At 42.5% G+C, this 24,637-nt stretch overlaps 1 protein-coding gene across 4 annotated transcripts in view; it reads left to right on the top strand.

The window, feature by feature from the left end:
* Positions 1-24,637, top strand: part of OSBPL3 (oxysterol binding protein like 3) — a 217,753-nt gene that overhangs the window by 93,239 nt on the left and 99,877 nt on the right. For all 4 annotated transcript variants that reach the window (XM_049894802.1, XM_049894799.1, XM_049894803.1 and 1 more), the window contains exon 2: positions 16,826-17,065. In XM_049894802.1, coding sequence (XP_049750759.1) covers positions 16,970-17,065 — 96 coding nt within the window. In that variant the 5' untranslated portion in view covers positions 16,826-16,969. The remainder of the gene's footprint in view (positions 1-16,825; positions 17,066-24,637) is intronic.

Genomic DNA, 24,637 nt, shown 5'->3' with positions numbered 1-24,637 from the left:
TCTGCATACTGCAGGTTGTTAATGAGTTTTCCTCCAATCCTGATACCTCATTCTTCCTCATATAGTCCAATTTCTCAGATTATTTGTTCAGCATACAGATTGAATAGGTACGATGAAAGGATACAACCCTGATGCACACCTTTCCTGACTTTAAACCACATAATATTCCCTGAAAATGTTATCTAATAGGGTTTATTTATTTACTTTTCTTTTAGAAAGACAGAAATGGGGGGAAAAAATGGAAGCGGTCCTAGTGGTGCAGCTGCGTTTACTTCTTGTAAATCCAGTTTGTATGTGTTGGTGTTTGTCACCATTGTGGTGTAAACAGCAGCACAGCTGGGATTCCCAGCGTCAATATTTCCCATTCACACCTCCAGTTATAAGATCTAAACACCAGTGTTTTTCTTATTTGCATTCTTGGGAGGTTTCTGCACTACCCTGTTTGATGACTGGAAATGTGGTATCAGGCACATTGTCTCATGAGTGGAGCAAGTCTATGTTTCTCTAAGAGCTGAGATACCACCAGATGAAGGAGAGTCAGAGACTGAAGAGGACTCAGGGAGGTCGTTGAGTTAGAATCTGAGGTTGGTGGGGTGTATTACTTTCTTAGGGCTATTGTAACAACGTACCACAAAGTAAATGACTTAAAACATCAGAAGTGTATTGTCTCATAGTTCTGGAGGCTAGAAGTCCAAAATCAAAGTATCAGCAGGGCCACTATGGCTGCCAACCAAAAGGTCAGCAGTTCAAATCTTCAGGCACTCCTTGGAAACCCCATGGGGCAGTTCTCTGTCCTATAGGGTCGCTATGAGTCAGAATCAACTCGATGGCAGTGGGTTTGGTTTGTGCTCTTTCTGAAGACTCTAGCAGAAGGTTCTTTCTTGTCTCTTCCAGCTCTGGTAGTCCCATGTTCCTTGTCTTGTAGCAGCAGCATAACTGCAGCCTCTGCCTCCATTTTCACATGGCCGTCTCCACTGTGTATGCCTTGGTCTCTGTATCTCTCCTTTTGTGTAAGGACATCAGTCAGATTGGATTAGGACCCACTCTGCTCCAGTAAAACCTCTTGTTAGCTAAACTAATCTTCAAAGACCCTATTTGCAAACAAGGTCACACTCATAGGTACCAGGGATTAGAACTTTAGCATATCTTTTTCAGGGATACAATTGAACTGGTAACAGTGGGAGTAGGAGAAATAAGAGATGCATGGATCAAGTGAAAATTTTAGAAAAATGAATTTAGGAATTGTAGGAACTAATTACTTTTTTTAAAATTTCAGTAATATATGTTCCTTATTTTTTTTTAAAAAAGAAAGCAAAACAAAAAAGTTCAAAGGACGTGACAAAATATTACCCAAAATCCCATCACCCAAAAAATAGCCATTGTTAATGTTTATTTCAGACATGCCTTTATACATATATAGAGAGAGATGAATGATTGACAGAAATAATTGTATATAAAACTGGGTTCAAACTAAACATAGTTTTGAAAGTATTCAATTTAATCTTACTTGAATTTAACAAAAGAAATAATAGGAGAAAGCACTAGGCTATCATGTTGTTCTGTCATGCTCAACCCTCTTCCTGCCCTCAGAGCAAAAGCTGCAGAAACTGAATCACTTTGTAATTGTGTGGGGACCCTTTTAAAAGCTCCCCCACCCCACGCACACCGCCAGCACATGCACACTGTGAAAAGCACCTGGCTGGCCGATGGTGGATATTCGTTGCTGTCTTAGTCATCCAGCACTGGGTTTGGGTTTTTTTTGGTTTTAGTCATCTAGTGCTGCTGTAACAGAAATACCGCAAGTGGATGGCTGTAACAAAGAGAAATTTATTCTCTCACAGTCTAGGAGGCTAAAAGTCTAAATTCAGTGTGCCAGCTCCAGGGCAAGGCTTTCTTTCTCTGTTCGCTCTTGGGAAAGGTCCTTATCATCAATCTTCCCTGGTTGAGGAGCTTCTCAGAGCAAGGACCCTGAGTCCAAACGATGCCCTATTCTCCTGGCTCTTGTTTCTTTGTCGCATGAGGCTCCCCCTGTCTCTCTGCTCGTTTGTCTTTTGTTATATCTCAAAAGAGATTTACTTGAAACACAACCTAATCTTGTAGATTGAGTCCTGCCTCGTTAACATAGCTGCCTCTAATCCTGCCTTATTAACATCGCGGAGGCAGGATTTACAACACAGGAAAATCATCGCATCAGATGACAAAATGGTGGACAGTCATACAGTATTGGGAATCATAGCCTAGCCAAATTGATACACATTTTGGGGGGACACAATTCCATAACAGTTGCCATCTGAAGATACTGTAAAGTGATGGATATTTTCATTTACTCCAAAAATCGGTATCTTAGAATTATTTTAACCGATCACATTTTGTTGTTGTTGTTCTAAAATACCATCTTTTGCCTTGTGTCACAAACTATTGCCTTAATACTGTATAGCCACTGTAAGGAGTCTTGTTAAATTCCTAAATGACACAGTCCTACTGGTTTTCCATTGAAGCCGTGTGAGTTGGACAGTGCAGTCCTTTCAGGGAAGCTCATCTCTTCCCTGACGCAGTTTGAAGCACCCATGAATTAAGATGGGCTTATTATTATTATGAAAGGTCCCTGCTGACATCATGTAGAAAACCAATAGCCTGTTTACACCCTTTAATTTGTTTCACCCAGATAATGGAGGGGATGGAGAAGAACATTGCCTGGATATGACTTAATATACTTATGTTGTGGCCGTTATCATTTATGGTGACTCAGCTAAGTGTCAGTCATTGACTGTTTCAGGGAAGGTAGGGGAGAGAGCACACCTGGAAGATTTTAGGAAGCAGCATTGTTGCTAGGCGTTCTCACTTTGTGCTATAGGCAGAAAGAGAGAAAATGAGTGGTTTAGAATGGTGTGGTCTAAAGTTACACCATCTAGTATGGTAGCTACCAGCCAGAGTCCCTGGGTGCTGAAATGGTTAAAACACTCAGCCTCTAACCAAAAGATTGAAAGTTTGAGTCTACCCAGAGGCACCTCAGAAGAAAGCCCTGGCAATGTACTTCCAAAAAATCCGTCACTGAAAACCCTATGGAGCACAGTTCTACTCTGACATACATGGAGTTTTCATGAGTCGGAGTTGATTCGATGGCAGATGGTATTGGTAGCAACCAGCCACATGTGACTATGTAAATTTCAATTAATTAAAATTAATTTTTAAATTCAGTTTCTTAGTTGTGCTGGCCACATTTCGCATGCTCAGTAGCTACATGTGGCTGGAGGCCACAGCATCAGACAGTGCCTAACACTATTAGATAGTGCTCATCTATATGCTAATCTTTTGTTTCTGTGATTGTTATGGGTTGAATTGTGTCCCGACAAAATTATATTCAAGTACTAACCCCCGGTACCTGTGAATGTGAAGTTGGTTGGAAATTGGGTCTTGGAAGAGGTTATCAGTTAACTTAACATAAAATCATACTGAATAGGGTGGGTCCTAATCCAAACTGAGTGTTAGTTTATAAAAGAGAAGAGAAACAGAGAGACAAACAGGAAAGATGGACATGTGACAATGGAGTTGTACTGTAGCTGCAAGCCAAGCAATATCAGGAGCTACCAGAAGCCAGGAGAGACAAGAAAGGATCTTCCCCCAGACGCTTTTGAGAGAACACTGCCCTGTCCACACCCTGAATTCAGACTACTAGCCTTCAGAACTGTAAGACAATAAATTTCTGTTCTTACAAGCTACCCACCTTATAACGTTTTGTTATGGCAGCACTAGGAAACTAATACAGTGATCATTCAGGGTTTATTACAGACAAATGAGGCGGTCTCTTGTCTTTTCTCATCCTTTTCTCTGCTTTCAAACATTCTTCTGCTCCAGCTCAAATGATGAAGCACCACTCTCCATATTGCCATGATGGTCTCTGGGCACAGATAGCCCTCAAGGAATCCTCAGTGTGGTTAGGCGAGGTCTTTGCACTGCAGCATCAACTAGACAGCTCTTTGGCTGAAGCCCAAGTGTTCACCATGCTCTTACTAAAGGATTGAGTGGTACTTGAAATTTTGACTCTGCAGAAATTTTGCTCTTCAGAAATAGGTAAGTGAATCCACTTACAACTTGTACTTCAGTTCCCTCTTCCTCTTCTGGGTGGATGTTCCTGATGGAAAAGTACAGTGCCATGTGCTGGGACTTTCAAGTCCTAGGTTCCAGACTAGTTGTACCCCCACTGACTGACCCGATGGCCTTAGTAAGACACTTGAATTTCTCTGTGGTGCAGTTGCCAGTTGGGAACTCACTCTCAGCCACTCCTTAAGCTCTTGTGAAAACAAATGCCAAATGATAAATAAAGGGTTTTGAGGTCTGGGTTAAAGCTACATTTAAAGAGTGTTTAAAGATTTGTTTGTCTTTTCATCTATGGGTCCAGTCTTAGATCTTCAGTGTCACATTTGTGGTCTTTCACTAGTAGATACATACCCACTGTCTTAGTTATCTAGTGCTGCTATAACAGAAATACCACAAGTGGATGGCTTTAAGAAAGAGAAGTTTATTTTCTCACAGTAAAGTAGGGTAAAAGTCCAAATTCAGGGCATCAGCTCCAGGGGAAGGCTTTCTCCCTCTGTTGGCTCTGGAGGAATGGTCCTTATCATAAATCTTCCCATGGTGAAGGAGCTTCTCAGGCGCAGGCATCCCGGGTCCAAAGGACGTGTTCTGCTCCAGGTGCTCTTTCTTTCTTTTAAATATAATTTTTATTGTGCTTTAAGTGAAAGTTTACAAATCAAGTCAGTCTCTCACACAAAAACCCATATACGCCTTGCTACACACTCCCAATTACTCTCCCCCTAATGAGACAGCCCGCTCTTTCCCTCTACTCTCTCTTTTCATGTCCATTTCGCCAGCTTCTAACCCCCTCCACCCTCTCATCTCCCCTCCAGGTAGGAGATACCAACATGGTCTCAAGCGTCCACCTGATCCAAGAAGCTCATGCCTCACCAGCATCCCTCTCCAACCCATAGTCCAGTCCAATCCATGTCTGAAGAGTTGGCTTCAGGAATGGTTCCTGTCCTGGGCCAACAAAAGGTCTGGGGGCCATGACCACTGGGGTCCTTCTAGTCTCAGTCAGACCATTAAGTCTGGTCTTATGAGAATTTGGGGTCTGCATCCCATTGCTCTCCTGCTCCTTCAGGGATTTTGTGTTGTATTCCCTGTCAGGGCAGTCATCGGTTGTAGCTGGGCACCATCTAGTTCTCCTGGTCTCAGGATGATGTAGTCTGTGGTTCATGTGGCCCTTTTTGTCTCTTGGGCTCGAAATTACCTTGTGTCCTTGGTGTTCTTCATTCTCCTTTGATCCAGGTGGGTTGAGACCAGTTGATGGCTGCTTGCTAGCATTTAAGACCCCAGACGCAACTCTTCAAAGTGGGATGCAGAATGTTTTCTTAATAGATTTTATTATGCCAATTGACTTAGATGTCCCCTGAAACCATGGTCCCCAGATCCCTGCCCCTGCTACACTGGCCTTCGAAGCATTCAGTTTATTTAGGAAACTGCTTTTGGTTTAGTCCAATTGTGTTGACCTCCCCCGTATTGTGTGTTGTCTTTCCCTTCACCTAAAGTAGTTCTTATCTACTATCTAATTAATGAATGTCCCTCTCCCGCCCTCCCTCCCTCCCCCCCTCATAACCACAAAAGAATGTTTTCTTCTCAGTTTAAATTATTTCTCAAGTTCTTATAATAGTGGTCTTATACAATATTTGGCCTCTTGCAACTGACTAATTTCACTCAGCGTAATGCCTTCCAGGTTCCTCCATGTTATGAGATGTTTCACAGATTCCTCACTGTTCTTTACCGATGCATAGTATTCCATTGTGTGAATATACCACAATTTATGTATCCATTCATCCGTTGATGGTAGGTGCTGCTTTCTTGGTGGTATGAGGTCCTCTCTCTCTGCTCGCTTCCCTTTCCTTTTTCTTTCTTGGGAGATACAGGTGGTACAGGCTACACCCCAGGGAGACTCTCTTTACATTGGATCAGGGATGTGACCTGGGTAAGGGGGTAAGGGTGGTGTTACAGTCCCATGCTAATCCTCTTTACCATAAAATCACAATCACAAAATTGAGCACAAATGCACGATACTGGGAATCATGGCCTAACCAAGTTAATACACACATTTTTTGGGGGGTGTAATTCAATCCATGACACCCACCTTGATCACTAATTGGCCCATACATTATACTATTTCTGCTTCATGCATGTGACTGTATAAGGGGGGTCTGGGTATGTTGGCAAAGGAGCCCTTTTCCAAGTCAGACCCACAAAACTGGATTGGAACGCTGTGGTAGAAGGATCCTCTGCCATGAGGGTCAGGAGAAGGGGGCATTGCTGCAGACGTAACTATGTAACATTTTGGCCCCGTCTTCACATGTGTCCCACCTGGCCAGCCTCAAGGCCTGAGAGGGGTTCCTTCCTAATGTTTCAGTTATCTGTATAACAAACAACCCAAAAATGTAGTGGCTTAAGATGATGACAACATTTATTGTGCTCTCAAAACTGCAATTTGAGTAGGACTGGATGGGGAGAGCTGGTCTCTGTTCCATTTGGTGTCAGTTGGGACTGGAGGCTGGAGTCATTGGAAGGCTGGTACAACTAGGATTAGAACACGGGACTTCAAAGTGCTAGCACACGACACTGTACTCTCACCTGTCTGGGGGTTCATTCTGGCTACTAGCAGGATGGTCCCAGTTCTTTTCTGCATGGGCTTCTCCATGTGTTTTCTTCGAGTGGGTAGTTCGGGCTTCCTCACAACATGGTGGCTAAGTTGAAAGGCAAGCATCTTGAGAGAGAGAGCATAAAACAAAAACTGTATTGCCATTTCTAACCCAACCTCGAAGTCACACAGTGTCACTGCTGCCATGATCATAAGTCCACCCAGATTCAAGGGAAGGGAACCTTGACCCTACCTCTCAATGGAGACGTATCAGTGTCAGCATGTAAATGGGATATATGCTGGTATTTGGAAAATACACCTGCCACACCCAACAATGATGAATCAGAATTGGCTTCAGCTTGTCCTAAGTATGTCTTGAGGTCAGACTTGGGTCTGAAGACTGGGGAGCTTCTCATTTTCATAGAGATATGATTGTCACTGCCTTGTGCTGGGGCTGCTCTGTGCTGGGGCTGCTGTGCCTTTGGGTGAGAGAGGGTGAGGGAGTAGTTGCCATTTGCGTAGCACTTGGAGGTCTTTGTTGAAAGATGCTATGTAAATACAAATTGATGGTGTGTTAAAATACCCTCACTGTGCGTTAACTCCCTGATTCAACAGATGTCTGCAATGAGTACAAAACACAGAGGAATTCACAGGCATGGTCATGGTCCTGGTTGCTGAAAGTTATTTCTTTAAATGAACTTGATGGAATCCAGCTAGTTTAAATACGTTATTTATACATCACATTTGACTTCCGTTTTCTTATCTGTAATCTCTATTGCTTGTTACTCTTTTGTAACATTTTCATTAGATGTAAACTCCTAAAGAATTAGGATCTATCTTTCTATAAATTCTTAATGCTCAACTGAGGGATACTTTAGAATATTTCTTTCTCTGCTTCTGTGATAAAACACATTTTAGCAAAAACGCTTTTCTAGCAGGCAGTGGAGTCCCTGGGTGGCACAAACGGTTAAGTGCTGAACCACTAACTGAAAATTTGACCATTTAAGTCTACCCAGGGGCACCTTGGAAGAAAGGCCTGGCAATCTGCTTCCTAAAGATTCACAGCCATTGAGAACCCTATGGAGCACAGTTCTACCCTGACACACATGGGGTCACCATGAGTTGGAACTGACTTGACAGCAGCTGGTTTATGTGTCCACAGCTGTGCTAACCCCCTGCGGTGTGATTGATTATTGATTATTTTGTGTGTGTCCTTTCTAGCCATGATCTTGTAACTCCCACCCAGGAGCAGACTGTGTGATAAGGTAATTTTCGCCCACCAAGGTCGGTGGTTCAAATCCACCAGGCGCTCCTTGGAAATCGTATGGGGCAGTTCTACTCTGTCCTGTAGGATCACTATGAGTCAGAATTGACTCTATGGCAATGGGCTTTTTTTTTTTTTTAAGGGGATTGGCCAGCTTTGCCTTAAAAGAACCAATTCCAGAGCAGAGAGGAGGACCCTACCGTCACTAGGGAAGGAGAGACCAGCAGCAGAGACCCAGCAGCAGAAAACAGCCGTGGGCGTCCAGGCCCATGGAGAGAGATAGCTGAGTGCCTTTGGGGAGAGGCCTAGGGCCAGGGAGATGTGTGCCTGTGAGCACAGTTGGGAAGAGGCTATACTGATGGAAGAACTGTATCCTGAGTGTTCCTGAGCCTGAATTGTAACGGTTACTTCCTTAATAAATCCCGTAATTGTGAGTATGGTCTATGAGGTCACTGCAGTGAATTATCAAACTCAGTAGAGAGTGCTGCTGTGGGAGGGACGGTTGGTGTCAGAATTGGTAAAGACGGCTGAGAAAGAAGCTTGTCTGGCCTCCGCCTCATAGGAATCAGCCTTGGATTGTTGATTCTGGTTCTCTTCCCCCTCATGGGGTTGGAGTAGGTCAGACAACCTCCCCCACACCGTTTTTCTCCCTAAGACACATAATCCAATAAAGAAACCACTTTCAACATGGAGATGAGGCATGTACCAAGGAAACAAGCCGGGACACATTTCAGGTGCGAAATACAGTAGGCGTTGTGGACCGTCACAATGGAAAGCAATCAGTGGGGCTGGAATTGAGAACAAACAAACAAAAAAAAACCAAACCATTGCCGTCAAGTCAATTCTGACTCATAACAACCCTACAGGACAGAGTAAAACTGCCCCATAGAGTTTCCAGTGAGATTTTAAGCACTACCGCCACCAGGGTTTCCAGAATTGAGAACAAAACCTTGAGAAAGGAAACCCATCTACCTTGAAAAAGGTAGATGGAAGTGTGGTGAGCAAAGTTGGCGGATGAAGACAAGGGGTAAGGGGAACCTCAGGCAACATAACTCTGGGGAGCATCTACAAAACACGAAAGCCTGGCCGCACTTCATATCATTTCAGAGCATGGGCATTTTGAAAATCTCCTCAGGTGATTCTTTTATAGAGAGGGCTGAGAACCACAGCCATGACGTCATCTTGCATCCAGAAACGATAGAAAGAGCTACTCCAAAGAACCACCTTCTTTTATTTGGCATTTAATTTCATTTTAGAATCTAATGCCAGGCCTCTGTCTGCTGCATCTAATTTACACCAAATTAAGATGCAAAGCAGGATGTGACTTAGCAGTTTAAAGGGTAAGAAGAATTAGCATCACCCAAGAGCTTAAAATAATATCTTGTGGTTTGAATTTTATCAGTGGGTGGTGCTACCTCCCTTAACTGACAACTGCCTGCTGAAGCAGGATAGAGTTCTAACAATTGGCAACCGCACACAGCTTTTCATTGCTTATCTAAAAAGACTATCAATTGAGTCTCTAAGAACTGTGAATGTGAATTTAAAAAAAAGTTCTCTATCTCCATATAAATCTACTAATTGTGTTTTCAGAAATGTAAACATAAAGCTAGCAATGAACGATACCCTCCGAGAGCTACCAGAATACTCTCAAATAACAAGAAACTAAATATGGCAGTAGTGAATGTATCACATGTACACACTTCAAGTGTGTTTGTCCACCTTACTAAAAATAACGCCAGGACTGAGAATTGAAGCTGAAGCCAAATTCTATAAAATGAAAATACCCGAGATACATTTTGAGCTATCCTTTGAAAATTGCAGGGGCAATAATAAACAATGACTTGTAAGAGGCCCAAAAGATAGCAGCAAACCACTGGTTTAGTGAAAGTAGGTGGAAAAAAAGAATTGTGGGAAGTTATCCTCCCTCCTAGAGGAAGAGCTGCTGCAAGAAAATGAATATAAAATGCTTTTAAACTAGTACAAACTGGGGAAAAAAATCAAGAAGGAGGAATACAAAGAAACACAGCGAAAACAGGTTAAAAGAAAAAGTAGGGTGGGTTTTGGTAGACAAAAGCTTAAAGTGTTAAGAAAAACATAAAAACACCTCTGTTACTAATGCTAACAACGTAAAGCTAACAACACAGTGGTTATGTTTTCTCTCCAGTAGACTTTATAGATCAGAAGTCACTTGAAAACGAGGGCTGTGCCTTATTGTTTTTTTTTTTTCCCCATTTCTGACAAGTAACACATTACCTGGGTATGTAGTAGGTTGTTTATCTTAATGGCCTATGTCCCCTCCCCCTCAACACTAGCTGTTAAAAACCAGTTGTCATCAAGTCGATTCCAACCCATGGTAACCCCACGTGTGTCAGAGTAGAACTGCATTCCATAGGGTTTTCAATGGCTGAAAGCATCATTGAAATGTCTTCTGAAGCATCTTTGCGTGGACTTGAACCTCTAACCCTTCCATTAGTAATCAAGAACTTAACTGTTCATGCCACCCAGGGACTTCTCCAACCAAAGACTTCGACTCATAAGGACCCTGTAGGACAGAGTAGAACTGCCCCATAGAGTTTCCAAAGAGCGGCTGGTCGATTCGAACTGCTGACCTTCTTTCTGGTTAGCAGCCATAGCTTTTAACCACTTTGCCACCAGGGCTCCTAACCAGAGACTAGGATACCAGAAATGGATATCCCATTAAAAAATGTTTTCTGGTGTTATTCAGGAGATATCTATAGCGTATTTTACTGGGAAATTACACATTAACTGGAACTAGATGCCATCTGTTCTTCACGCAGGTTTTTTTCAAGTATGGAAGCAAAACCTGTTTCAGAAGCAAAATCTGGCCGTGTATGTGAGTGCAGAACCCCAGGCCTAATGGATCAATAAATAGCTGTGTTATATGCCACTGTTTATAATCTACTAGTTAATATTAAGTTGCCTTTTTTGGGGGGGGGGACAGTCAATGGTGTTGAATGATGTGGCTTTTATCCTTCTGCATTTTAAGTCTTGTTCCAAAGTCAGCACTCTGCTTGGACTATTTAAAAATAGTCTGTTCACACTTGTGTTGTGGATTTTGGGAAATGTTAAAAGACAGAAACGTTGTAAAATTCTGCAGAATCTTTATTTTGTTATTGAAAGAGGGTGTAGGATCTTATCTTGTGTTGCATATGCCACTTCCCGGAAGCCAGGAGAGGAGAATATGGAACTAATACCTGTTAATTCAAGCCAGACACTTCATCCTCATTTTCTCTTTTAATCCTCACAAATAACTGAGGGGTAGATATTTATTCCCCATTTTATGCTTAGAAGAGCAAAGACCAGAGAAGTCACATTTGTCAAGGCTCACAAAGTTTGTAACAAGGAGCGCCAGTTCAAGCCTAGGTCGGACTCCGCCCGAGGCACATATGTGATGTGTACGCGTCTCCGTTGCCTCTTTCCCCAAGTGGTGTATTCTTTTCTACTAAAAAATTTTTCTAAAATAAGTCTGAAAATCAGCCTTTGTTGCCAAAATATTTGGCAATCATTGTTCATTTATTTTTCCCCATTTTTGGTAGAATTCAGAGCTCTCTTGGAAACCCTGGTGGCGTAGTGGTTAAGTGCTATGGCTGCTAACCAAAAGATTGGCAGTTCAGATCCACCAGGCGCTCCTTGGAAACCCTATGGGGCAGTTCTACTCTGTCCTATAGGGTCGTTATGAGTCGGAATCAACTCGACAGCAGTGGGTTTTTTTAGTGGGTTTATCCTAATGGAAGCCCAGGACAGCCTATGTTTGCATGTCTTATGCCCCTTTGGCTTTTAATTAAAACTCTGTTTGACCTGTGCCTGACCGTCAGCTTCTCAGAGGTGGGGAGCAATGGTAGGTAAGAGAGAACCCAGCTCATGTCAGTGGCCCAAGCAGAGGTTTTTGGACTCACCTTAGTGCATCTGGCCTTTCACATATATCAGGATTGGTGGCCTCCAACAACTTAGAGGAAGGGGGTAGGTGGGTCATGATGCCTCTCCACTCAAACCTTCTACCAGGTAGTTTATTAAAATGAAAGCGATCCCTACGTAAAGTCTGTCACACATCAAACACTTATATTAGGAAGAAGACACAAAACCAGCCATACAGCCTGCTCTCGTAAGCTGGGATGTCCCAGCAATGGGTCCCTCAGGCATGCGGACAAGTCCCTGCAGGATAGGTTTACAAAGCACAGGTGTGACAGCACTCCAGCAGCAGGATCAGCTCACCTACCTGTCAGAGCAATGGCCAGGGGACCAGAGGAGCCTTCGGAACTGGTGCAAACAATCTGTTCCTGGATCTGAGTGGTGACTGTGTAAATACTAACAAATGCTACATTTTGTAGAGCTGTACGTGCACTGGGGCCCTGGTGAGTGGTTAGGGTCAGCAGTTTGAATCCACCAGCTGCTCCTTGAAAACCCTATGGGGCAGTTCTACTCTGTCCTGTAGGGTCACCATGAGTCAGCATCAACTCGACGGCAATGTGCAGAGAACGGGTGCACGCACTCAAGATTTGTGCATTTTATTCTGTGTAAGTTATACCTTACTAACTGTCCTTAAATTGTTTACAGTCTGTGAGCAGGAAGCTATTTTATATTGTTCAAACCAATAAGCCCCTTGAGAGGATTTCCATGAAGGGTCACTGGGAGGAGTGGAAAGGTCTTTCATATGTACCTGCTCCTCATCTCATATACCCCTAAAGGGCCCTTGCTCCTGACCCAGTATCCCTCCTCCTTCAGGGATTTATCTTCATCATTTCCACGAGGTCAACACAGTAAGCTCTGCTAGTTTGAGGAGAAGATACCAGGCTTCGGTGCGAATCCCTCTGCCGAGGCCCTCAGGCCTGGGCCTCCTGCCAAGGTCTGTTCCCTGGTGACCCCCAGCCCAGCCCTTCGAAGTCCCCTAAACCAGTTGCCATTGAGTTGACTCTGACTTATAGTGATCTCATGTGTGTCAGAGTAGGGCTGTGCTCCAACGGGTTATCAGTGTCTGATTTTTCAGAAATAGATCGATCAGTAGACCTTTCTTCCGAAGTGCCTCTAGGTGGACTTGAACTTCCAACCATTTGGTTAACAGCGTGTTAACTGTTTGCACTACCCTAGGGTGGAACTAATGGCAGTCACCCTCCAATTGACCGCCTTCCCTGGGGTTCCTTAGTCCTGGGCTACCGCTGCTTTCTTTATTTTGCCCTGTTCTGTGCGTATCCGTTTCCCAGGATTTGACTTCTTTTCCCCTTTAACTGCCCTTGGTAATTTTAACCAAATTTCTAGTGAGGATAGGCAGGAATATTCTGGGGGGTGTAACAGATAATATTTCCCTAGACAACAATCCCAGACCCAGCCCTGGGGATGGGTGTGGGAGGGGCTGTGGATTTCTATCCTTTCTTTTCCTTGAACTGGGAAAAGAAAGGGGAGTGGGAGGAGAGGGGTAGGGCTTGGGAGTGGGGCTTGCAGAGGACTTAACTCTTCGCGCCTACTTAGATAAATACCAGATTTGGCCTACTAACAACGCTCACCCTTGTAGCTGTGCCCTCACAAGTGAAATTTGGCAGAGTTTAGAGATAAAGATGGCACTTCTTATCACTTGCCTTCAGGACAGGGTTATGGTGTTTCCGATTTGGCCCAGTTTCAGGGTTCTTAGGATGCTCCTTTTATTGACTAAGTACCTTTTTCTCTCCCTTCTTTACATTTCACCCACCACCCCTTATCCAATACTCTCAGTTGTCAGAACCTCCGCCTGAACGAACAAACAAACAAAAAATACTTGCTCACACAAACAGAAACCTTTTGTTGGTGTTCCTAATCTGGGGTGGAATGCGTTGCCATGGCAATGGCTGCCCCCACCTGCATTTCATCATTCGGGGTTCCCATGAGTTTCTTTTCCCTTCTGAAACAGCAACAGCCAACGCTGTTATTAAACAAACTCTTAATATATCTTCATGGCCTCACTTGACAATTTTTAACTAAATTAGATTTGCTTCTAACTTCAGGTACCCTTAGTCATGTACCCATAAGTAAAGCTGGCTTTATGAAGAGGCTGGGATTGGTTTGCAGATAGTCTGAGTTATTGTTGGCTCCAACACAGAATGAATACAGAGATTTGGGGAGTTTATATGAGAGTAACATCAGAATTTTGTTCTATGGCTACCTGCTAAAAACCCACAGCCGTCACGCCAATTCCGACACATAGCGACCCTATAGGACAGAGTAGGACTGCCCCATAGAGTTTCCAAGGAGCGCCTGGTGGTTTGAACTGCTGACATTTTGGTTAGCAGCTGTAGCACTTAGCCACTACGCCACCAGGGTTTCCTCTATGGCTAAAAAAAAAACTACAGGTACCTTAATTTGATTTTCTGAGATTTTAATATTTCTCTTTTTTGTCTGGATGCTGGCTTATGGTTTTAACATAATCATTTTTAAATAACTGAGTGTTAGTAAAAGGCATAGGAGATTTGAGTATTTAATAATTAACCTAAAGTTTGATATCATATCTAACTAGCTGGCTCCTGGGCAATCATAAAACATTTCTCTTTTTAAATTAGACTCTGTGAGTGCTTATAACCTAATGGATTGGGTGTAATATTTTGATACTGTTGTTATGCTTGAGAAAGTTGTAGACATTTGTTTGAACTTACTGTGTTAAATAAAACCCAGGCATCCTGAAACCCAAACCAAATATGAGTCACCCTTAATTCCAGGCTGTGGTTGAAGGCAGGAATAGATATCACCTTGGTAGTTCTGGGACCAGGCTTCTCTTTGCCTTCTGGGAAGCCCTCCATGAGGGCAAGACTCCCACAAAGCTGTAGGGGCTGCAGGGGGCAGCCCAGCTAACTACTTGTAAGGGGTGTCCCTGTCTCTGCCCTGGCTGAGCTCCTCCCCCAGTGCAGGTGCTTTGCCACCTTGGAGATTGGTAGTGTGCTGCAGAAATGAATGGAGCATTGCCTCTTTAAAGTTGCCTTATGATATTCTCCCTCCTGAGTTTTTCTAGTCTATCTCCTCTCTCAGGCCCCTTAGATGGGGTGATAGCTGCTATCACCAGACCTGGCCACTAGGGGCATGCACCGTGGTTAAAGGGCTGGGATCTAGCCCCATTCTTCCTCTTGCCCACTGTGTGGTTGGGCAAGTTACCTAACTTCTCAGAGACTCAGTTTTCTCTTCTGTAAAACAGCTAATACTCTTTCATCGGACTGTTGATTAAATGAGCCAATGTGGGTGGGAAGTCCTTAATATAGTGGTTGGTAGGAAGTAGTATGCGCTCAATTGATTAGAGTAGAAATAATTGATCGTTGTTTTTAGTTATAATACACTAATAGATGATATAAAAGATTCTGCTTTCCCCATAGTTCTGTTCACACTGTGTTATAGTTTTTTATGTTTCCAAAAACCTTTAGGAGAAAAAATCCCTGCCCTGTCCCCTAAAAAACAGATTTTTTCTTTTAAATTACGGTAAAATGTACCTAACAAAATTTGCCTTTTAAACTATTTTTTTTTAACCTTTAAACTAAAAGTACGCAATTCAGTAGAATTTACTACATTCATGGTGTACAGCCATCACACTACTGGTTTCAGAACATTTTCATTACCCCAGAAGGAAACCCATTAAGCAGTCACTCTCCATTCTTCCGTCTTCCCCAGCCCCTGGCAACACTAATCTGCTTTCTCTTTCAATGCATTTGCCTATTCTGGATATTTCATATGAGTGCAATCATACAATAGAATCATACAGTGTGGCCTTTCGTGTCTGGCTCCTGTTACTTAACACAATGGTTTCAAGGTCCGTCCATGTTGTACCATGTATCAGTAGTATTTGATTCCTTTTATGCCTAATTAATGTTACTTTATGTAGATTGACTACATTGTTTTAATCCATGGATTAGTTGATGGACATTCGGGTTGTTTTCACCTCTTGCTTATTATGAATAATGATGCTCTGGGCATTCTTGTGCATGTTTTTGTGTAGACATATTTTCAGACCTCTTTGTGGGTATATAGCTAGGAGCAGAATTGCTGGGTCACATGGTTAATCAATGTTTAAGTGTTTGCGGAACTGCCAAGCTGTTCTGCACAGTGGCTGCACCATTTTGCAGTCCCGTCAGCAATGCTTTTATTAAGCTCCTACTGTGTTGCTTTGGAACCCTGGTGACACGGTAGTTAAGAGCTCGGCTGCTAACCAAATGGTCGGCAGTTTGAGTTCATCAGCTGCTCCTTGGAAACCGTATGGGGCAGTTCTACTCTGTCCTGCAGGGTATCTGTGAGTCGATGGCAACTCATTTGGTTTGGTTTTTGGTGTTGCTTAATGAAGCCCTGGTGGTGCAGTGGCTAAGCGGTTGGCTGCTAGATGAAAGGTCGGTGGTTTGAATCCACCAGAAGCAAATGTAAAAATTACAGGCTTGGAAACTTTATGAGACAGTTCTACCCTGTCCTATAGGGTTGTTATGAGTCAGAATCAACTTGACAGCAGTGGGTTTGGTTTTTGGGGGTCATCAATACAAGCGGGTTCTGATTTCTTCACATCCTTGTCAACTCCTATACTTTCCTGTTTTTTAAATAACAGCATCTTAGTGGATGTGAAGTGGTATCTCATGTGGTTAGGAATGGTTTTTATAGTATTGATTTTGTATGTACCTGGACTCAAATTTTCTTACTAATGTTCTTAAATCTGTCATGTTGCAAAGCTACATGGAAAATCACCTATACATGATTTCCAATAGGAGAGAGGTGTGAAGCCTTTTTTTTTCCTTGCACAGCCCCGCGGTAGCTAAGCATTGTGGCATTGTAATCTGTAGCGTGGACTAGCCGTCTGTAGATTGTTGGTGGCTAATTATAGATGATGTCTGATCCTCTGACCTTCTCTCTCTCTTCTTTTCTTTTGGTTTTAGGGGTCTCCTCTGGGTCACCCAGAATGCTTTTTCATCGTACTGGGTGAGAGCTGAGCCATCTGCCTGTGTGGGACTTCTATACTCTTGGCTCCACTCTCTTCTGATGGCATTTTGACTGCATCAAGGCCAAGTGACCAGCTGCTCATGATGACTGATGAGAAGAACCTTGGAGTGTCCCAAAAATTGGTCTCACCTTCAAGGAGCACAAGTAGCTGCTCCTCTAAGCAGGGAAGTCGACAGGTAAAGTTTAATTCCCATAGATTTTAAAATACAGATTTAAATCACCAAGAAGTTTGTAGATTAAAATGTGCACATTTACTTGGAAAATCCTACTTCTCAGTTTAAGACATTTGCTCTCAGTTGTATCATAATTATATGAGCAGAGTAAATTCTAGACAATTCAGTTACGTAGCTTGAATGACTACTAGATGGAAAGAACTGTATTTGGCTCTTTGTATTATTTTATGCAGTTTTCACAAACACTTTTCAACATAGCTATTAATATCTCTGTTTTTCCCATGAGGAAGCTGACTCAGAGACTGACTGAGTTACTTGCTCCAGGACACACAGCTAGCGAGTAGCAATACAAGAAACCAAACTTCACGTTTCAGTCTGTCTGCCTCCGGAGTCCACAGTTTCCTGCTAACCAAAACAAACAAAAAATCACTTTTCCAGTAATTATAATATCCCCTCTCTTCTTCCTGCCCCTTATCAAACCTTTTATGATAGTTTCTAATCACAGATTGCCCTGTAAATAACTTTGAGTTTCACTTGCTTCATTTTCCTAGTGGGTGAGAGAACCTAATCAATAGAGGAATGGCCAAAAGGAATTAAATAGGAGGAAGAAAGAAGGGAATCAAAGGACTTGAATAATTAATCCCTAAATAACTTCGGTTAATTATATGTTGTTTCTGGTTTCCTTTCTCATAAATCTCTGTTGGCAGAATTAGCCAGTTGTAGATCAATGGCAGTAAATGTGTGTTAATCATTGTAATTCTTTCTCCTACAGTTAGGTAGAGAAAGAGTGGGCTGTCAAAAAGCTGTGGGATCACAACCCAAGTGGCTTCTGAGCCTTTTCAGTACCTGCTGGCTGTGCTGGCTTTGCCTTTCCCCCCTGGGAAGCGCTGGCCTAAGAATTCTCTCAGAGTCCTTGATCCCTGGTTTGGAAGCAACAATTAAGCAGCCGCCCACCTCAGCACGTCCACACATTTGTGGCCCATCGTCAGGGAGCTCTGTGTTTGAATGTTGGGGACGGGGAGCTGGGCCCCTCATAACACCACATCAGGTCATGAGAATCTGTGATCCTGGACACATCAGATTTGCCACAGGCTGACATTTGAGGACCCCTCCAGGATCTCCCTTGACCGGTTAGGAAGAACTTTTTCAGAACTGTCATCACTTCCTTCTGTCACTTAAAAAAAAAAAAAAAAAACTAAAATTTGCATCCCAGCACATGGCTCCCTGGGAATTCTGTTTCCTTGAGAATAGTGATGCTCACCTTCCTTGCCAGCTTTCCCATATTGATTTTGATGTGGTTTCTTCATGGGAGTATTTCTCTCCATAAGCGTGGCACCCAGGAAGAATTCTGGTTAGGATTAAGGCCGAACGTGTGGGTTTTTTTTGCCTCCCTCTTTGCACTTAATCCCAACTAATGCTATATCCTCTTTCGATAAAGGGAGAGAGCAGGAGTAGCAAGTACCCATAACACCATAGGAACTGGAGCAGTGCGGTGAATTTTTCAGATTAAATATTATAGAAACTTTATTTGCAATATTATTTGGAATTGGTTTGTTTTCAGAGTTTTTTTGTTTTGTTTTGTTTTGTTTTTTTGAGGGAACGACCAGTTACGTCATAAAAGGCAAGAGGAATGTACTCAGTGCCTAAACGTATTCCTGACTTTGGATGGGTGGTCATTCAGCCATTTATTCATTCATCACATGGTCGTCTTTTATACTCAGGATCTCCCACTTTAATATGCATGTAATGTTTAATAAATGTAAATAATTGTTTTTCCTTGTGAGGGAGAAGATGGAAAATTTGATAAGTTAATTCCCATTTTAACAAGAATCTAATATTAAAGCCCATGTTTAATTTTCAGGGACCATTTTTTTTTTATTCCACTGCATTGTCCACCTTGACGATCCGTGTCCACCATGCCATCCCATTTGGGCCCAGAATCGTCTTTAAGTTTCTAAAGGTGCTGCATAAGTGCTAGAAACTTGTATTTTTTAGTATGGCGGTTGCTAAATATAGTCATCACACAGGCTTTCCAGTCACTTCAATGGAAAGTGCCAGTTAAACATTTAAAACTTCAATATCTATGTAATAAGAAATTTAATTTGCAGAATACTAAACTGAGAAAAATAATCTGTACAACAACCAACTTGTTCTTTTCTTTTTTTTCATTAAATGGTATCTTTTATTATGTTCCTTTTTTAAAATTGTGGTTTAGGTGAAAGCTTATGGAGCAAATTAGTTTCTCATTAGACAGTTAAAACACAAATTGTTTTGTGACATTGTTTGCCAACCCCACAAAGTGTCAACACCCTCCTCCACCCCCCCAAAAACCCAGTACCCTCGAGTCGACTCCTCCACCCCAGGTTCCCTATTTTCATTTGTCTGGTTTTCCTGTCCCCTCTTGCCTTCTCATCTTTGCTTTTGGGCTGGTGTGCCCATTAAGCCCATTAGTCTCCTATGAATGATTGAGCTATGAAGCATGACCCTCACCTGTGTTATTGTTGGCCCTATAAACCTATCTAATCTTTGACTGGAGGGTGAACCTCAGGAGTGATTTCAGTACTGAGTTAAAAGGGTGTCCAGGGGCCATACTCTCAGGGCTTCTCTAGCCTCTGTCAGACCAGCAAGCCTGGTCTTTTGTGTGTGTGTGTGAATTTGAACTTTGTTCTCCATTTTTCTCCTCCTCTGTCCAGGACCCTCTATCGTGATCTCTGCCAGAGAAGTCTGTGGTGGTAACCCAGTGCCATCTCGTACTGAACTCAGTCTGGTGGAGGTTGTGGTAGTTGTGGTTGCTTAGTCCCTTGGACTACATCTTACCCTGTGTCTTTGGTCTTCATTCTTCTTTGCTCCAGCTAGTGTGGGCCCAGTAGATGTATCTTAGATGGCTGCTCGCAGGCTTTTTGTGTGTGTGTGTGTGTGTGTGTGTGTGTGTGTGTGCGCTTTAGGTGAAAGTTTACAGCTCAAGTTATTTTCTCATACAAAAATTTATATGCACATTGTTATGTGACCCTAGTTGCTATCTCTGTAATGTCACAGCACACCCCATTTTCCATCCGAGATTTTCTGCGTCCGTTCAGCCAGCTCCTATCCCTTTCTGCCTTCTCATTTGGCCTCCAGACAGGAGCTACCCATTTAGTCTTGTGAATCTACTTGAACTAAGAAACACACTCTTTATGAGTATCATTTTATGTCTTATAATCCAGCCCAATCTTTGCCTGAAGAGTTGGCTTCAGGAATGTTTTTACTGGGTATACAGAGAGTCCTGGGGCCATGTCTCCTGGGATTCTTCTAGTCTCAATCAGATCATTAAGTCTGGCCTTTTTACATACATTTGAGCTCTGCACCCCACTTTTCTCCCGCTCCATCAGGGGACTCTGTTGTTTTCCCCGTCAGGGTAGTCATTGGCGGTAGCCAGGCACCATTTAATTCCTCTGGTCTCAGGCTGATGGATCTCTGGTTTATGTGGCCCTTTTTGTCTCTTAGGCTAATATTTTCCTTGTTTCTTTGGTGTTCTTCATTCTCCTTTGCACCAGGTGGGTTGGGACCCAAATTGTTTTTAAAGGACCAGTTTAATTATTTTCAATTACAACGAAGAACACACTTCATGGTAAATTATTTACTTCCTTTATCTCTTTGTAGGTTGTAAACGTTTGGGTTTTTATACACATATATTTTTAAAGTCTTTTTCAGGTTTCTCTATTCTTCTCATCTCATCTGATGTCAATTTTATTGGCCATCTTTCTTAGCACTAGCCTTTCCTGATGTACTTTGGAATCACAGTTTACAGCCTTATCCTGAGTTGGCTTCCTCCATGCTCTTTCTACGCGCTCATCCTGCCTTATCTTTTGCTGTTGCCAATTTCTTCCCTCCGAGGACCCAGTCCAGAGCCAAGTCTTGTATTCGCAGTTGGAGCTTCTGTTCCATGATGATGATAGAATATCAAAGACCCATCACTGGGCCAGCACACAGGTCCTGGTTGTGAGACTGTGTCTGCTTCCTCCCACCTCCCTGGGTAAGCAGCTTTTTAAAGCCCCTTGGTGATGCAGTGGTTAAGAGCTCATCTGCTTATCAAAAGTTTGACAGTTCTAGTCCACTAGCCACTCCTTTGAAGCCTGTCCTACAGGGCCGCCACGAGTCGAAATCGACTTGACGGCAATGAGTTTGGTTTGGGTTTTTTATTGTGATGTGGAGGCTTTCCCCTCCTCTTTCTCTGATTTTCAACAGTGACACTGATTCTGATACCCAGCCTTTTCCTGGGGACATTTTTAGCCCCATTACCTCACAGAAATAGGACTCCTGGACACCTGTGTCTACAGTGTGTTTTGTGTTTCTATTCCATTTCTGATTCATGGGACACTTAATCTTGTTTTCTATTGGAGAAAAAAACCTACGTCTTTATAACTTTTTATATTATTGCTATGCTTGGAGTGGGTTGGGGGGTGGTGTGGTAGGAAAGGTGTAGGTCATTAAATGCATGAACTTATAGCACCATTTTGATTGAAAGACTTGGTCGTCTTAAGTCATTTTCACTTGAGTTCTCATGCTAGTGTCTCTGTACTTCAGCTACACTGACTTTTCTTTCAGCTCCTCAAACTTGTCCTTATTCCTTGAACTGAACTTGAGCTTGTCCTTTTTGTTCCAGAGCCTACTGGCAAAAAAATCTGAAGGAGTTATACAGATCCTCCACTACATATATATTTATATTAAAAGAGCTTGCTGCCTTGAAGGAGAAAAATGTTGAGACCTGGGTGTTTGTTAATTGTGATATGTGCTTTCAATTTTGGATTTGACTTAAGACAAAGTGTGCAACTTAGGGCCATGAAAAACCAAGAAGAATTCCATCATGTTTTAATAAATACTGAGGCTTTTGGGATTTTCAAAATAGTATGCCTCACTGCTAGTATGGAAACGACCTATAAACAAAATCAAGGAAGTTTTTGGAGGTTGGTATTCATAGTGATTAGAACTTGAACTCTGGAATCCTGGTTTCACTCTATCTTAGTTATCTAAAAAAAAAAAAAATTTTTTTTTAGATCTTAGTTATCTAGTGCTGCTATAATGGAAATACCACAAGTGGATGCTTTTAACAAAAATTTATTCGCTCACAGTTTAGGAGGCTAAATGTCCCAATTCAGGGCGCAAGCTCTAGGGGAAGGCTTTCTCCCTCTGTCCGCTCTGGGGGTAGGTCCTTGTCATCAATCTTCCCCTGAGTCTAGGAGTTTCTCAGCTCAGGGACCCTGGGTCCAAAGGAGTATTCTGCTCCTGGCATTTCTTTCTTGGTGGTAGGTGGTCCCTCTCCTCTCTGCATGAGTCTCCCTTTTATATCTCAAAAGAGATTGACTCAAAATACAACCTAATCCTTTAGATTTGAATCCTGCCTTGTTAACATAACTACCTCTAATCCTGCCTCATTAACATCATAGAGGTAGGATTTATAACACATAGGAAAATCACATCAAATCACAAAATGGTAGACAGCCACACAATACTGGGAATCAGCCTAGCCAGTTGACACACATTTTTGGGAGACACAATTCAATTAGTTCTTTGACCTTGAACACTCTAAGCCTCAGTTTCCTCATTAGTAACATTGAAATCATCATAGTTCTTACAGGGTTGGTATGAGGATTAAAAGTTAAAGCCTTATCAGACTCATAGTAGGTGCTGAGTAAATTTTATCGCTCAATTTTTTTTGTAGCTAGATTAATTTGAACTTCATGTTTGCAGAAGGCATAAATGTTCATAGAGCACAGTTCTACTTTTTTTCCTCCTAGAAATTTTGCAGGCATTATACATGTACCTACCTATACCTATCTATTTAATGCTGTGCAAAATCTACAAAAGCGTCCAGTGTACTTATGATTATATATTTTTAAAATAAAAAGTATCTTTCCTTACACAGATTAACAATGCTTTTACGGAAGAATGTAATAGAATGTTTAATAATTGGGCTACATTTTATATCTTCAACATCTGGCATAAGTTGTACCTAAAACAAGTGAAAGAAGCCAGTGAATTCTTAATCTGACTCTATTCTGCCGGCCTTGCCGTTATGTAAGTAGTAAATGGTTTTCACCCTTCCTCCCCTGGGCCAACACCTATCAATTGGGTGAAACTGCTTAGAGCTTTATGTTCAAAAGGACTGCAATTGAGCCTTGGTTCAGGTGGAAGGAATGTCACATTTTTTAACCACATATCCTGGGCGTAGGCAGGGAGAGTGGCAGCCCAGGTGCCATGTTTGTCAGTGATACTGGAGAGTTGAAATCAAGAGATCTCTGCTGTAATTTTTAGGTTCTGCTATTGGAGGAACTTCGGGCAGTGGTAGCGTTTTGCCTCAGTTTTCCATCCATAACGTGGAAATAAAACTCACCTCCCACTTCTTTCTCAGGGATGCGGTGAGAGAAAAATTGAGTGTTTTCATTGGCTAAGAAAAGTTGAAACTCTTTGCAGAAAAAACTAAAAAAAAAAAAAAAAAGCCAAACCTGTTGCCACCTAGTCAATTCCAACTCATAGCGACCCTATAGGATTGAGTTGAACTGCCCCATAGGGTTTACAAGGAGCTGCTGGTGCATTCAAACTGCTGGCCTTTTGGTTAGCAGCCAAGCTCTTAACCACTGCATTACCAGGGGCCCTCTGTAAATATAACAAACTGTTGCAATTACAGATGAGCTCTGGCCAGTTCCAGAGCCAGACTGAGATGATCTTGTTCCAGAGGTGCCTAACACTCCTCAGAAAAACGGGTATCTTTGAAATAGACCACTTTTCAGAGGTGATGCCTCAATGGTGTAGGAAACGCCTTTCCTTGTAGGAAATTTCCAACTAAAGGAAACCAGCCTTTAAAAAGAAAAAATCGTTGATCCCTTCTGACTGTCTTAACCACATTCAATTATTTGTAGGGCTCTTTGGGTAAATTAATCTTGGAGCCCTGGCGGTGCAGTGGTTAAGAGCTCGACTGCTAACCAAAAGGTCCACAGTTCAAATCCACCAGCCATTCCTTGGAAACCCTATGGGACAGTTCTACTCTGTCCTGTAGGGTCATTATGAGTCAGAATCGAATTGACAGCAGTAGTTTTTTTTTTTTTTTTTTTAAATTAATCTCAAGGAGCCCTGGTGGCACAGTGGTTAAGTGCTCAGCTACTAACCAAAAGATTGGTGGTTCAAACCCACCAGCGCACCACAGGAGAAAGATGTAGCAGTCTGCTTCCATAAAGATTACAGCTTTGGAAACTCTACGAGGCAGTTCTGCTCTATCCTATAGAGTTGCTATAAATCAGCGCTGACTCGACAGCAACGAGTTTTTTTTTAAGTTAATTTCGAGGGCAGTGGTGGTTCAGTGGTAGAATTCTCACCTTCCATGTGGGAGACCTAGGTTTGATACCCGGCCAGCGTTCCTCAAGCACAGCCACCACTTGTCTTTTGACAGAGGCTTGCGTGTTGCTGTGATGTGAAACCAGTTTCAATGGAGCTTCCAGGCCAAGACAGACTAGGAAGAAAGGTCTGACAGCTACTTCTGAAAATCAAACAATAAAAATCCAATACATTAAACAACCCGTGCCGTCATGCATGAGGTCACCG

This window comes from Elephas maximus, chromosome 8 (genome assembly GCF_024166365.1).
Source record: "Elephas maximus indicus isolate mEleMax1 chromosome 8, mEleMax1 primary haplotype, whole genome shotgun sequence".
Taxonomy (NCBI): domain Eukaryota; kingdom Metazoa; phylum Chordata; class Mammalia; order Proboscidea; family Elephantidae; genus Elephas; species Elephas maximus.
This window is presented reverse-complemented; position numbering and strand designations above follow the sequence as displayed.